This window comes from Ceratotherium simum, chromosome 21 (genome assembly GCF_057802395.1).
Source record: "Ceratotherium simum simum isolate JZ-2026a chromosome 21, ASM5780239v1, whole genome shotgun sequence".
Taxonomy (NCBI): domain Eukaryota; kingdom Metazoa; phylum Chordata; class Mammalia; order Perissodactyla; family Rhinocerotidae; genus Ceratotherium; species Ceratotherium simum.
In genome coordinates this window covers 33313686-33329626 of record NC_141920.1, presented here as the reverse complement: position 1 = coordinate 33329626, position 15941 = coordinate 33313686, and the positions used below count along the sequence as shown (strand labels likewise).

General features: G+C 42.1%; 1 protein-coding gene across 2 annotated transcripts in view; it reads right to left on the bottom strand.

Annotated features, from left to right (window-relative positions):
- The window catches only part of SHLD1 (shieldin complex subunit 1), a 79522-nt gene extending 67720 nt beyond the window's left edge, over nt 1-11802 (bottom strand). The window contains exons 1-2 of one of the 2 annotated variants that reach the window (XM_004433775.3): nt 11741-11802; nt 2812-2993 (exon numbers count right to left, since the gene is read on the bottom strand). In XM_004433775.3, coding sequence (XP_004433832.1) covers nt 2812-2989 — 178 coding nt within the window. In that variant the 5' untranslated portion in view covers nt 2990-2993; nt 11741-11802. Of the gene's footprint in view, nt 1-2811; nt 2994-5277; nt 5590-11740 lie in introns of those variants that run through there. The other variant, XM_087445585.1, reaches the window with a different exon arrangement.
- Nucleotides 11803-15941: the final 4139 nt, after the last annotated feature.

Here is a 15941-nt window from a genome sequence, read left to right as displayed (position 1 = left end):
GAGGGTGGGCATTTTTTCAAGACGGGAGATATTACAGCATGTTTGTACAATCATGAGAATGACCAATAGAGGGAGAACCAATGATGCAGGAGATTGCCAGAGTGACAACCTTGAGTAGGTGAGAGCAGATGGGATGCAGTGCAGAAGTGAAGGATAAGACAGGGACAGGTCTTCCACGGAAACAGGAGGGAAGGAAGCTGATGGATGTGGAGAGTGACAGTGTGGTCATTCTCTTCTGATTGCTTCTGCTTTCTTGATGAAAGAGGAGACAGGATTATCAGCTGAGACAGAGACTGAAGGAGGTAATGGAGGTTTGCAAAGAGAGAAGATACAACACAGTCATCCAGCAGGGCAGGAGAGTGAACTCACTAGGAAAATGGTGTGTGATGGATGGGCAGCATGAAAGAGGGAGGGAGCTCATGAATTTAGAGGGAGCCTGGTCAGTGTGGTGGTGTGTTGAGTGGCCCAGGTGCTGAACTCATGAAGAGGTGGATTTCCAAGAGCCCACCACGTGCCAGGCACCATGCCTCATACACATTCATCCTCCTTATCACTCCCCCACAACAGAGGTGGGTGTTATTATCTCCATTTTGCAAATGAAGAAACCAACACAGAGAGGCCAAGTGATTTGCCTAAGGTCAAACCACAGGAAGGAGCAGAACCAGAATTCAAACCACAGTCTGACCCAGCACCACCACCACCAATACCATGCAAAACAGTTGTCTTAGCCTTTGAGTGCTCCTTCTCACGTTTAGATATTTATAAGGGTTTCTAAAAGAAACTTTTTTGCATGAAATGTCTAGATTTTTAACAAATACTCCAACATAAATATTTCAAGATGCTTCTCGTTTTTAGAACTGTCAACTCAATTCAAATTAATAACAGTTGCTTTCTTATGGACTATTTATCCAATGTGCAATAAAAATAAAAACTGAGTCCACACTGAATTCTCTGGAAGAATAGAACCATTGCTATGAAGTATTTCAACAGGCCAACACTTCTAAAGTTCTGTTCACTCACTCACCTGTTCCAGGAAATGCTACAATAACCAGAGATGAGGAACAAAATCAGCTTTAGGGATGGAAATTAATGTAAAGGCAGCAGGATGGGAGGGGGAAGAGGGAAGGTTAAATGAACTGAGATTTTGAGTCTAGAAAGGAAAAGGATAAGGAATAATATAATTCTTGGTCAGGAACTAAATTAAACAAGAGGCTGACTGATCCTGATTACTCTGTGTCCTGAAAATCAGAACAGACTCACAAGAGAGTTTAAAAAGTATTTTTTTTCATGGAATTCTTGAAGACAATGACAGGTACACACCATCCTTACTGCCAACACTGAATTCATCATCATTAAAGCCTATATTTCCTTAGTACCCAAGTTCTCTTTAAAAATACATATTTGGGGGCTGGCGCCGTGGCATAGTGGTTAAGTTCAGCACGTTCTACATCAGCGGCCTGAGTTTGTGGGTTCTGATCCCAGGTGTGGACCTACACCACTTGTCAGCCATGCTGTAGCGGCAACCTACATACAAAATAGAGGAAGACTGGCACAGATGTTAGCTCAGGGACACTCTTCCTCAAGCAAAAAGAGAGGAGGAATGGGGGTCAGCCCGGTGACATAGTGGTTATGTTTGCGTGCTCCGCTTTGGTGGCCCGGGGTTTGTAGGTTCGGATCCCGGGTGCGGACCTATGCACCACTTATCAAGCCATGCTGTGGTGGCGTCCCACATATAAAGTAGAGAAGCATGGGCATGGATGTTAGCCCAGGGCCAATCTTCCTTAGCAAAAAGGGGAGGATTGGCAACAGATGTTAGCTCAGGGCTAATCTTCCTCACCAAAAAAAAAAAAAAAGAGAGAGGAAGATTGGCAACAGATATTAGCTCAGGGCTAATCTTCCTCACCAAAAGAAAAAAGAGAGAGGAGGACTGGCAACAGATGTGAGCTCATCGCTAATCTTCTTCAGCTAAAAAAAACCCCATATTTGGGTTTCTTAATATTAATAATAAAAATAACACAAATATAACAACACAAATAATAAGCACAAAAATAATGATTGACCGAGCACCCATGTATGACAAATATCATGATAGGTACTTTACATTGCTCCCTGAGTTAAACCTAACTCCATGAGGCAAGCATTGCAATCGCCATTTTGTAGATGATTCTGGAGCTCAGAGGGGTTAAGAAACATGCCTCAAGTCACACAGCCAGTAAGTGGCAGAACTCTGAATCAGGTCTGTGGATCTCCAGGTCTGGATTGGGCAATGAACAGGGAAGAGACGGGAATTACAACCAGAGATGGTCACTAATTACATCAAGGAATTATCATTAAGCTTAAATAATAGACTTTTTGGCAATTCAGTCAAGGAAACTTGTAGAAAAGTTGTTACCTAAATCCAAAGTATACTTCATAAGAGGAATAGTAAAGTCCCTATTACTATTACCTATAACACATAACAGGCCTACATTGTTATTTTCTGAAGTTTTAAAAGAACAAAACAAAACAATTCCACTCTCTCCCTGTTGAACCAAGTGTTTCCCTGCCTCTGAAAGCATCTGGATGGAGATCAAAAAGGGCCCCAGACACAAAAGGCCTCCTCCAGGAAACATCTCCTCGTGGGGTCACACCAAGGAGGCTCTCCTTTGAAGTCTCTCCCCACCTTTTGCTTAGATAAAATGTTTTTCTACCCAAGACAATGAATCATTCCTCAGAGGTCTGCTATTGGAAGAAAGAGAAACAAACTATCACACACCTCTATATGTTAGGGGTTTTTTTCAACATTAGTTTGTTTTGAACTTTGCTCCTTACCTGGATCCACTTCAGAAGAGCAAGGAGTAGAAAAGGCTTCCACAGAACTAAAGGCCTCGCTGTTGGGCTCCTGGCCAGGTCTCTGCAACACGTAATCTCTTATGTCACAGGTTGATGGCAGATCCAAAGTATTGCTCTCCTCTGACTGGCTGCCTGGAGTGGCGTCCTGGGCCGCCATAGTGCTGCCATGGAGAAAATGAAGTAATTCAATACAAAAGGCACTGTCTAAGAGGGCCTCCATTAGAGTCACAGCTTGAAAGACAAAGTCCTAACATCTTAAAAATCAAACAACAGTAGAAGCAGAATAATTTGCTTTCCCCTGTTATTGACGGTCTTTCTTGTCCTTCCTTTAGACCTAGTATTTGTTTACCATGTTTCTTCATCATGAGAAACCAATCCCCTCAGCACAGAAGGAAACCATTAATAACTTCAGCTGGAAAATAAGCTCCATGTCTGACATGGGAAAGGTTCAATCATAGAACAGCCACCCGACGAAATATGCAGCACTAGAATTCCAGGGCTGCAAGAATATTTAACGAGAAAGGAAACTATCATGATAATATTAAATAGAAAAATATTTTAAAACAATAGGTAGAGTTTGATCTAGATTTTATAAAATAAAATATCATGTGTGAGATTTCTGTGTGTGAAATATAAAGATCTATAGCTAGAAAAAACAAGTCTGGAAGGGTATATCCCAAATCAATTTCAGTGGTTATCTGGGTAGTGAGATTACAGGTGATTTGCATTGTCCTCTGTGGCCTACTCAAACATGCATGCAGTCAATTATGTAACACGCCAGGCCTGGTGCCAGGCACTGGGGATACAAAGGTGAATGTGACAAACCCTCCCTCAAGTTGCTCACAGTTTTGGGTGATCCAAACACAGACACATACACATTAACACAATGACAAGGCAGAGAGGAGCCCAGAAGGGGGCAGTAGGCTTTCTGGAGGAGGTCATCCCCAAGGATGGGGCAGGCCAGGCCATGACCAGGGGACAGCATGAACACCAGAAGAACCAGTTTAGGCAACCACAAGTGGCATGGGGTGTCAGGAGATTAAAGTGAGAGCCAAGGAACTGTCACACATTGGGTAACTGGGGAGGGACAAACCAACTGCAGTCTTGGCTAGATGGCCGCGGGGCCCTCTCCTCTTCCTGAGCCAGATCTGGGAAGGACAGCAAGACCTGGCTGCTATCAGCAACTTGATACACAAACTCTCTAGCTGAGTTCTGGAGACTGCAAGGTGGCTTATTGGGTTCAGTGTTCGGACATTTCTTGTTAAAAAGTAGGCATTCCTGGGGCCAGTCCGGTGGCCTAGTGGTTAAGTTTGGTGTGCTCCGCTTCAGCGGCCCAGGTTTGGCTCCCAAGCGCAGCGGCCATGCTGTGGCGGCGACCCACACACAAAATAGAGGAAGACTGGCACAGATGTTAGCTCAGGGTGAATCTTCCTCAGCCAAAAAAAAAAATAAAAGTAGGTGTTCCTTACCCCTCCTGGGTCTTTGTCTACCTGTGGGCGCTGGGTTCTCTACCAGAGGGCTCTCTGTAGTGCATCCAGCCCTGCCCACCTCTCTACAAAATCACTGTAGACCTGGGGAGACGCTGGACCCTCTGCTACTCTCTGCTTCATAAGTTGTCATCAATAAATCCTATAGCCAGCACCAGGTGTCATGCGTGCCATGGGCCACCATGTACCATGCAAAAGAGTTACACAGTCAGATCTGCAGATTTGGCAGTTGGAGAGCACCTGTGGATCTGCAGGGCCTAAGCCTGGCGGCAGGCAATCTCAGAAGCAACAGGAATTCATTTCACCTGCAGTGGTCCAGGAGCGAGAGCAAGAGCTTGCGAATGAGGGCAGGGCACTCTGGGTCAAAAGCAGGGGGCAGATTAAGAACATATTTAGGAAGGAAATGAGAGTGGAACTTAATAACTGAAAGGACAAAGGGGTTAAAGAGGAACTGAGAGTCAAGGAGCAGTGGCAGCTTCGGCGATGGGTTGTATCATTGAGTTAGAGAAGACAGGAGAAAGAGGTTTGGGAGGAGGCAGTATTCCAAATTATGGCATACTATGCAGCTGTTAAAATGACAGTCAGAACTGGAGAGATCTCAAAGACATAAGTTTGAATGAAAGATGCAATTTCAGAATAACATGACCAGTATAATAATAAGAATAATTAACATTTATCGAGTGCTTTTTGGAAGCCAGGCATTGCGCTAGGAGCTTCATCTGCAACAGCCCTATAAGGCAAGTAATCCTACTACTACCCTCATTTACAGTCAGACCCAGACACAGAGAGAAGTAGAGTAACTTGCCCAAGGAAACCCATCTAGAAAGTACCAAGCTAGGATGAACCCAGCTCCAAGACTTCCCAGCCTCCTGCGTCTGCAAAGCCTCCACGCTGCAGCCCAAGCCACCACCTGATCAGGCAAAGATAGGAAGTGTATAAAACAGATCAACAGAGAGGCCTGGCGAGATCCTTCTTGTTTGAGGACACCCGGTCACATGCTGTTGCGGACATTTGCTCAGGCAGAGAGGGAGCCAAGATATCAGCTGATTGCTTCTGAAAGGAGTAGAATGATCAAGGTTCCCAAAGAAGCGAGAACATCCTGTCTTTTCACACATGCTATGTTAGCCAACCAAGCCTGAAGTTTCAGCAAACACTGCAGGCATCTGTGGCTCTTCCTCCTCCTGTCCTGTTACCAAACGCTGCTCCGAGGCTCCTGGAAGCGAACAAAAAGGTCAACAAACGACACTGGCATATCCTGCCTGCCTGACAAGGTGCCTTAAAATCAACCATCAACAGCAGGTGTCATTAGGGATACCAAATGACAGGAATCCTTTTTGATTTCTTTGCACATTGATCTGCTATCTGTCTTTTCTTTTAGAATCACTTATATTGGGGCCGGCCCGGTGGCGCAAGCGGTTAAGTGCGCGCGCTCCGCTGCGGCGGCCCGGGGTTCGCTGGTTCGGATCCCAGGCGCGCACCGACGCACTGCTTGGCAAGCCATGCTGCGGCGGCGTCCCATATAACGTGGAGGAAGACGGGCACAGATGTTAGCCCAGGGCCGTCTTCCTCAGCAAAAAAAGAGGAGGATTGGCGGATGTTAGCACAGGGCTGATCTCCTCACAAAAAAAAAAAAAAAGAATCACTTATATTAAATGTCAAATACATTCCAAACTGGGCATTCGACCTAAAAGAGAAAAAATGCCTACTGAAAGGCAGAATCCTTTTTATTATAAAGTAAGTATCTGTGCATGTGAAACACATTAGTTGGGACTCAGCAAATTTGTACAGGAGAAAGCAAGTAATAGGGACAGAGGAGACCCTTCTTATGGAGACCCACCTAGGCTGGCAGCTGGAATGCAATGATTATCCTTTGCCCCAAAACTTTTGATATGTGGTTCAACTTCCTTCTCCAGAAGTTTTCATTTTCCTTTCTTAAAAGTGGTTTAATTACACAATCTAAAGATTCTTTTCCAATATGGGAGAGTATAGGACGCCCTGGGCTTGCAGGCATAAGAAGTCTCTAAGCACATAAACATAACCTGCGTCCCAAGAGAAGCAGCATTCTTCTACTCTACAGAGTCTTAGAGACCTACACATACAAACAATCAGGGTCCACGTATAATAAGTGGTTTAGGGCTGGCCCGGTGGCGCAAGCGGTTAAGTGCGCGCGCTTTGCTGCAGTGGCCTGGGGTTCGCCAGTTCCGATCCCGGGCGCGCACCGACGCACTGCTTGGCAAGCCATGCTGTGGCGGCGTCCCATATAAAGTGGAGGAAGATGGGCACGGATGTTAGCCCAGGGCCAGTCTTCCTCGGCAAAAAAAGAGGAGGATTGGCAGATGTTAGCACAGGGCTGATCTCCTCACGAAAGAAAAAAAAAAGTGGTTTAACTTCATTTACTTTCTTTCAATTAAGTCTCTTTCCTCCTAATATTTTACATGAAAATTTTCAAACATAAAGAAAAGTGGAAAGAATTACACAACGAACATCCATACAGCTACTGCCTAGATTTCATAATTAACATTTTACTATGATTTTTTTAATCAGATAACCATCTATCCAACTCTATTCATCCATCAATTTATCTTATTTTTATACATATTTCCATTAAAATTTTAATGTAATAAAAGCTTCTGAGCTGGGGTGTGATATGATCAATTCGCATTTTCAAACACTTACTCTGTTAGGTGAATGAAGCCTGAATCAAAGGAGTTTAAACCTGAAGCAGGGAACACAGCTAGGAACCTTTCCAGAAATGTCCAGAGATACGCAGGGTCTCTGGAGTTGCAGAGACCCAAGTTTGAACCCCTGCTATCACCTTTTAGCAGTGTCACCTCGGGCAAGTCACTTAACTGCAGTTTCATCATCTATAAAAAATGGGTTGATGACTGTACTTATCTCATAGGGTTGTCATAAGAATTATATGAAATTAATGCAAGTAAAATACTTAGTACAGTATCCATACTTGATAACCGCTAGCTCCAATAAGAAAATAGTAATAAATAAAAAACAAATCACAGGGGCTGGCCCAGTGGGGTAGCAGTTAAGTTTGTGCACTCCGCTTTGGCGGCCCGGGACTCACAGGTTCGGATCCCGGGCGCAGACCTATGCACTGCTTATCAAGCCATGCTATGGCAGGCATCCCACAAACAAAATAGAGGAAGATGGGTACAGATGTTGGCCCAGGGCCAATCTTCCTCAGCAAAAACAAGACGAGGATTGGCAACAGATGTTAGCTCAGGGCTAATCTTCCTCATCAAAAAAAAAAAAAAAAGAAACAAAAACAAATTATAGGATCCTATCTTCCCAGCTTACCTCCAGTCCATTTACCCTTCTATTTCCCACCCAGTAGCCATCTTGCTTCTTTCATCTTTGTCCAGTCCATAATCTTGTTAACACCCTAAACTTCCCTTTCCTGCCCATTCTGTCTTTTCATCACACCTGTTTGGCAAAACCCCAGCCTAGATGAACTCAACTATCTACCCACCCTCCACGTGCCGGATGTGCGAGTCATGTAACAGGGCAGACTGGCTGTCTCTAAATGAATGAGCACCAGCCGGGAACGTTGCTATCTGGCCACATGAATCCTTAGATGTTTATCTCATCTCTCCCCCTCTCCTTGATTCTTTCACGGTTTATCCACTTTTCTTCAACTCAGACCCTTCCCATCACTCACACACCTTCCTCCTCTTTTCAATAGATCATCTCACTTCCTAATTAACAAAGGAAACAGAATCCAGCAGAGAGGAACTTCCTCAACTTCCCTATCAAACATAGCACAGGCCCCCACATCTGCACACTGATTCACCTCTCCTTACAACAGGGGAGCTGTCCTACCTGTGGCAAAGGCCAACCTCTCCACCTGGGCTTTAGATCCCACTCTCTGGACCTTTCTAGAAGCCTTCAGTGATGACAATCCCTTCTCTTGCTTCTGTTCCACTGGATCTTTGCTTAGGCTTTTCAACATGCCCAAATTGCTCCTATTTTCAACAAAACTTGGTGTATAAGAGAATGTCTTTGTTCTTTGGAAATGCTACTCAACCATTTAGTCATAGGTGACATGATGTCTGCACCATACTCTGAAATGGTTCTAAAACTGTATATATATATATACACATTATATACATACATACATATACATTATATACAAATATATGAGAGAATGATAAAGTAAATGGATGGGGCAAGTGTAGACAATTGGTGAATATGGAAAATGTTATTTGGGAGTTCCTTGTACTAGTCTTGCAATTTTTTGAGGATATAAAATTATATCAATATAAAAATTGTCAGGAAAGGAAAAAAAAGCAGAAAGAAAAACTTTGACACCTGCACTCCTCACAGCCAGTCTCTAATCCCCTCCACAAACTTCTCAAGAGTCTCAATTGGCTCACTTCCTCGTCTCCACCAACTCCATCACTCTCCCACATAACTTCTAAAAACTCCTTCTTCTGAGGAGTTCCTGCTTTTCAAGAAGCCACTCTCCTGACTGTCCTCCCATCTTTTTGCCTTTTTTCCCTCCTGCCTGCCCTGCTGTTCACCCTCCATCTCCAACTTAGCCCAAGGCTCTCTCCTCTTCTTTCCTCCTCTGTGACATCAATTACTGCCCAGAAATTTCTCTCTAGCCCAGATCTCCCAACCTCAGGCCCCCTTGCTTCCCATGCTTCAGGCATAACGGCTTTCTCTCAGATTCTCCAATAAGCTCTGCTGCCTCCCACTGCACCTGTTCTTCCCTCTCCTGGATAATTCTTCTAAAAAATGGAAGAGGGAACAGTTCCCAATTTACTCTACAAGTCCAGTATTATCCTGATATTAAAACCAGACAAAGACATCACAAGAGAACTACAGACCAATATGAATACAGAAATCCTTGACGGAATACTAGCAAACTGAACCCAGCAGCATATAAAAAGGATTATACTCCATGACCAAGTAGAACTTATCCCAGGAATGCAAAGTTGTTTTGACACCAGAAAATCAATCAATGTAATACACTATATTAGTAAAACAAAGGACGAAACCCACAACACACACACACAAGCATTTGACAAAGTCAAACATCCATTCATGATCAAAATACTCAACAAACTAGGAATAGAAAGGAACTTCCTCAGTCTGATAAAGGGTGTTTTTCAAAAACCCTTAGCTACCATCATACTTCAAGGTAAAAGACTGAAGGCTTTCCCCCTAAGATCAGGAACAAGACAATGATGTCTGCTCTCATCACTTCTACTCAACATTGTGTTGGAGGTTTTAGCCAGCACAATAGGCAAGAAAATGAAATGAAAGACTTCCATATTGGAAAGAGAGAAGTAAAACCATTTCTATTAGCAGAAGATGTGATCTTGTATACAGAAAATCCTAAGGAATCTACTTAAAAAACCAGTAGAACAATTAAACAAGTTAAATAAGCTTGCAGGATACAAGATCAACACAGTAAAATCATATACAAATGATTTTACACTAGCAATAGATAATACTTACAAATATTATGTAATAAATAATATAGTTTATTATAGATAAATATTGTTAAATATTTACAAATACTGTGTAAATATTTATATACACTAGCAATAAACAATAAAGTTGAAATTAAGAACAATTCCATTTATAATAGCATGAAAAAGAATAATATACTTAGGAATACATTTAATAAAAAATATGTAGGGCATGTACACTGAAAACTACAAAAAATGTTGAAAGAAACTGAAGATCTAAAGGAATAGAAACACATCCTACGTTCATGGAATGGAAGACTTAATGTTTTAAGATGGCAATATTGATCTACAGATCAATGCAATTCTTATCAAAATCTCAACTGGCTTTTTTTTGCAGACATTTGACTAAACTATTTCAAAAATCCATATGGAAATGCAAGGGACCCAGAGAAGCCAAAACAATCTTGAAAAAGAACAAAGTTGAAAGACTCATACCTTCCAATTTCAAAACTTCCTACAAAGCCACAGTAATCAAGACTCTGTAGCAATGGCAAAAGGACAGACATATAGATCAATGGAAAAGAACTGAGAGTCCAAAAGTAAAATCTTACATTTATGGTCAATGGATTTTCCACAGGGTGCCAAGACAATTCCACAGGGAAAGGACAGTCTTTCGAACACTGAGACAACTAGATATCTACACACAAAAACGTAAAATGGTACAGACACATTGAAAAACAGTTTGCCAGTTACTCAAAAGGTTAAACAGAGTTACACTATGACCGAGCAATCCATTCCTAGGTATATATGCTCAAGAGAATAAAAACATACGTCCACACAAACTTTACACAAACGTTCATAACAACTTTATTCAAAATAGACAAAAAGTGGAAACAATCAAAATGTCCGTCAATTGATGAATGGATGAATAAAATGTGGTGGATGCATACATGGAATATTTTTCAGCAATAAAAGAATGAAGTTCTAATGCATGCTACAGCAAGGACAAACTTTGAAAACATTATACTTAGTGAAAGAAGCTAGTGCTAAAAAACAAGACAACAGGGCCCAAATGGAGTTGCTTATACTAAACCCCACAACTGAGATTTAATTTAACTCCAGTTTTGGCTCTCCCAGAAGCAGAATCTTAAACCAATCAATCAGGAATCATCTGATCAGCACTAGTTAGGTAACCTGCCTGACAGGCCCCTGCTATTCACTAAAGGAAAGTAACCTCACAATAACCAATCTGATTTTTTGTCTAGTAGAACTTCTTTGTTCCCGTTCTCTTCTGCCTATAAAAATTATTTGTACAGCTCCTTGGAGCTCCTTTCTATCTGCTAGACTGGATGCTACCCAATTGATTTTTGCTCAGATAGACTTAAAAATTTTAATATGTCTCAGTTTTTCTTTTAACACTAGTCAAGAAAGACCACTAGAATTGTATGATTCCATTTATACCAAATGTCCAAATTGACAAAACTATAGTAGATTAGTAGACCAGATAAGTAGACTAGTAATTGCCTAGGACTGGAAGGTCATGGTGAATGGAGAGTGACTGCTAATAGGTACAGGGATTTTTTTGGGGGTGATGATAACTAGATTATGGTGATGAATGCACAATTCTGGGAATATACGAAAAGCCACTGAATTTTACACTTTAAATAGGCGAATTTTATAGTATATGAATTATATCTCAGCAAAGCTGTTTAAAAAAGAAGAAAAAGAATGAAGCTCATCCAGACATACTGCCTGCAAATTCCAGGTATTCCCCAAAGCAGAGGCTGCAAAGGCCGCATATCAGGGTGGAGGAGGGGATGGGAGGGCGGGAAACTGGGAGTGTGCCAGGGGAAGCCGCCACAACTTCCCAACTGTGAGAGAACGATCTGATAGTTACTGAGATCCCCTCCCTACTTCCAAACCCAAGGCACTCCTGAGTCAATCGAGACACCTGGCAGAGAAAACTCGCCAGGTCCTAACGTCACTCACCGCCCCGCAAAAGCAGCTCCCCGGAATCCAGAAGCGGAAGCGCAAGGGCCATATTTGTTATGGGAAAAGCGAGGTTTCAAAGGAAGTCACGGGAACCATCTTTGCTGAGGTCAAGCAAGGGCAATGGAGGGTAGTCGCGGCCATCTTGACTGAGGGCATTTGCGCAGCCAAGGAAGCTTTCTGCACCTGGCTAGTGTGGGCAGTTTTCAGAGGCGGCTTATTGAAAAATGAGCTTGGTGGACACTAAAGGGAACAGGAAAAATATTGGAAAAAATTTTTTAAATTTAAATGTCTATATGTGTGGTGATGGGTTGTAATTAGTATTTTGGTGGTGAACATGATGTAATCTATGCAGAAATAGAAGTACAATGATGTAACCTGAAATTTTTACAATGTTATAAACCAATGTTACTGCAATAAACAAAAAATTAAAAAAAAAAAATTTAAATGTCTACATTTATAAAAACATGAAAAGGAGACAGATATTAACAAAGAGAATGAAAATATCTTAATATGTTGCATGCAGGTAACCGTACACAACTGCCAGAATTACAGGACCACAGAAAAGAGGCTGAGGGTTATTTCCCCATTTCACCACTTTCTTGAAAGAGTCCCTTACATTCACAGCCTCCTCTGAGGAGGATTGGGATAGGGCCCCATAAATTAGGAGTTCTGCACCTGAGATGAATATTTTAAATAATACTAGCAGAGGTTTGGCCAACCACATGCCAGATACTGTGAGCTTAAGACAGCCTGGGAGATGTAGTGACCTTTTGAAGGCAAATTTAAAGATACAAAGATACAATTAGAAGTAAAACTAACTTTCCTTCACATTCAGACAAACCTACCACAGCAACTGTTACCGCTCAATGTGGGGCCTTCTGCTCACCGCAAGACATGCCAATAGTTAAGAGGCAAGGTGGTAGGAGAAAAAGGACTTTTTTATTACAGCTTGCTAGCAAGAGGGAAGATAGCCAACTAATGTCTGAAAAAAACCATCTTAAGGGGCACAAAGTCTTACAGCAGTTATATAGGCTGGTGGGTTATTGGGGAGGGGGTTAGGAATGTTGACCTTCTGGTGTTACAGACTGGGAGTCGCCACACCAGATCTTTCAGTTTTCATTGATGTTGGCTATTAGCATAGATTCTCTGTTCGGGGGTCATCACATTCCTAAGGAACTCAAAAGAACAAAGTTATCATCTTATCTCAGCTGGGAGGTACATGTACAAGCAGGGGTCGTAAAATCTACAGAGCAGTTAGATCCCCTGGAGGGTGCATATCCAGCTGGGTTAGGTAGTCAGAGGTCATTCAAAGTTACAGTAGGGTTTCTTTTTTACAACATGGCTTTCCTTGTGTCAACCTTGTGTTGAGCTGGTATCACAACTGTAAATTTCATTTTCTCTTCCAGCATTGTGCATTGGTTATCAAAGTGTATAATTTTGATTTTCACTTTTTTGATGTAATAGATCTCATAAAAACACTCTTCCAAAGTAACACGATAGATTGTGATTAGAGAAAGTCTGGAATGAAATTGTTACTTTCCTATTTGTTTCAGAAAATGACAAACTCAAATATAATTAAATAAAATTAATTATCTGGATTATTATGCAACTATTAAAAATAATAAAAGATGTAGCAAAAGAAAACCCCAGATCATGCATTGTATTCTCAATTTTCATGTCTCTTTAGTTTCTTTTAATCCCCATTTCTCAGACTTTCTGTGTATTTCTTGGAGTTAACATTTTTGAAGGGTACAGGTCGGTTGTTTTGTAGACTGTCCTTCAATTTGAGTTTGTCTGACGCTTCCACCTGGTTCTCAGTGGTGTCGAACATTGTTGATCACTCCCTCCCTCTGGAAAGCTCTTGTCTCTGGGTTTACCTAATACCACTTTCTTCCAATTTTTCTCTTTCCTCTCTCAAAAGTCCATCTAAATCTTGTTTCTCTTCAATGTGGGCCTCTCTCAGGGCCTTGTCTTGAATCTTCTTTTCTCCCCTCTGTGCAGATGATTCCCAAACCTCTAAGCCCTGTCTCCTCTTGAAAGTCAAGTGAACATATCCTCCAGCCACCTTTAACTCAACCTTCCCCCACCTCCCAGTCAACCTGCTCCAACCCCAGGGGTCTCCTGTCTCAGTGAGTCGGCCCATTTAGTTGCCAAAGCCAGAAACTCTTTCTCCTCCTTTGTCAGCATGTCACATATCCATCAATAATCAAATCCTCTTCTGCTGATTCTTTCTGTTAAAGATGTATTGACTATCTCTTAATTCTCTCCATCCTCACTGCAACTTTCTGAGTACAGCCTGCCGTTATCTGCGACCTGGATGATAACAGCTTCCCCCAGCTTCCTTGTAGCCAGAGTTTTCTTTTAAAAATAAAGATTGATCACATCACTCCCTTGCCCTCAGGTTAAAACTCAAAGTTTTTAACCAGACTTAGAGGATCCCTACCCCTTACCACCCATCACTATCCCCCAACCTATACACTGACTATTTTCTTTTCCTTAAATACTCCATGCTTGCTCTCTCTTGCCTCTGAGATTTTTACCCATACAATTTCCTCCCTTAGGAACAATCTTCTCTCCTCTTCTTTGGCCTCTCTCATCCTTCATATCTCAGCTTTAGGGAAGTCTTCCAGGAAACCTTCTCTGACTTGTCAATATGAGTTAGTTATCCCTCCCAAGAATGCTCACAGTCCTTCCTTTACCCTGATTACCCTCAATTCCTTTGCCCTTTCTGTTTCCCCCTCTAAACTGCAAGTGCCTTGAGGGCAAGTACCATGTCTATTTCTTACTTGTGGTCCAGAGTCCAGCCCAGTGACTCACATGTAAGTGCTCAGAAAGCACTGTTATATGCATAAATGGATAAATCTTTTCCCAGGTCTTTTCCATTCCCCACCCCACCCCACTCAACCCTTACACCCTCCAAGGAGTCTCAAAAACATGACTTCTTCCTGAGCTGTTATCAGTGAAACAAGCCTTGGGGCTTCTTGCCATTGTCCCTCTTTCCTTGAAAAATATTTGTTTTTAAACTAATTCTCATTTATTCTCCTGTGGCCTTTCTATGATAAGATTTATCTTTCTGATGGGCTTCCTGGAGCAAATTTCTAAAGTCTGGAGTGACTTTCTTTGGCATATAGCATCCCTCTGACCATTCTTTCTTACCACTTTCAATTAGTGCACAAGAAATGAAAACTAATTGAAGTCATCAAAACAAAATGGTCAATAATTGGGACCTTAAATCTGCAAAGACAGAAAAATAATGAGTTTATTGCATTCCAAAGTGAAGTATAAATTATTTAGGATCTCCTGCTGTTTTGCCATGGATTATATAATGGCTGTATAAAGTAGGTTATGTCACAATCTTATGAAACTCTTATATTTCATGGTTGATTTTTCTGCCATCAGCTAAACCAGCTACTTCAGTCAAACCTCTTTCTACTGAAAGAGGTCCCTCTTTCACTTTAGGTGAAAGACCAAAATAAAATCTCTTTCAAAGTGGGGTAATGTTGTTTGCAATTACCTTATCTCTCCATGTCATTCTGAACCTTGATCTAATTACTCACCCATCTGGGGATTTAGCTTTAAGAAAGAAGAAAGGGGGCCGGCCTGGTGGCGCAAGCGGTTAAGTGCGCGCGCTCTGCTGTGGCGGCCTGGGGTTCACCGGTTGGGATCTCGGGCGTGCACTGATGCACCACTTGTCAAGCCTTACTGTGGCAGCGTCCCATATAAAGTAGAGGACGATGGGCACAGATGTTAACCCAGGGCCAAGTTTCCTCAGAAAAAAGAGGAGGATTGGCATCAGATGTTAGCTCAGGGCTGATCTTCCTTACAAAAAAAAAAAAAAAGAAAGAAAGATGAAAGGAGGGGCTGGCCAGGTGGCCTAGTGGTTAAGTTAGCACATTCCACTTTGGAGGCCTGGGGTTCACCAGTTTGTATCCTGGGCACGAACCTACGCACCACTCATCAAGCTATGCTGAGGTGGCGTCCCACGTAGAAGAACTAGAAGGGACCTACAACTAGGATGTACTGGGGCTTTGGGAAGGAAAAAAAAGAGGAAGATTGAGATGTTAGCTCAGGGCCAATCTTCCTCAAAGAACAAAAAAACAGAAGAACAGAGTTTAAAGAGAAAAAGTTTGAAAAAAAAAAAAGAAGAAAGGAAACCTTACAAAAGTTCAAGGGTTAAGTAATTGATGAGTCTTAAGGC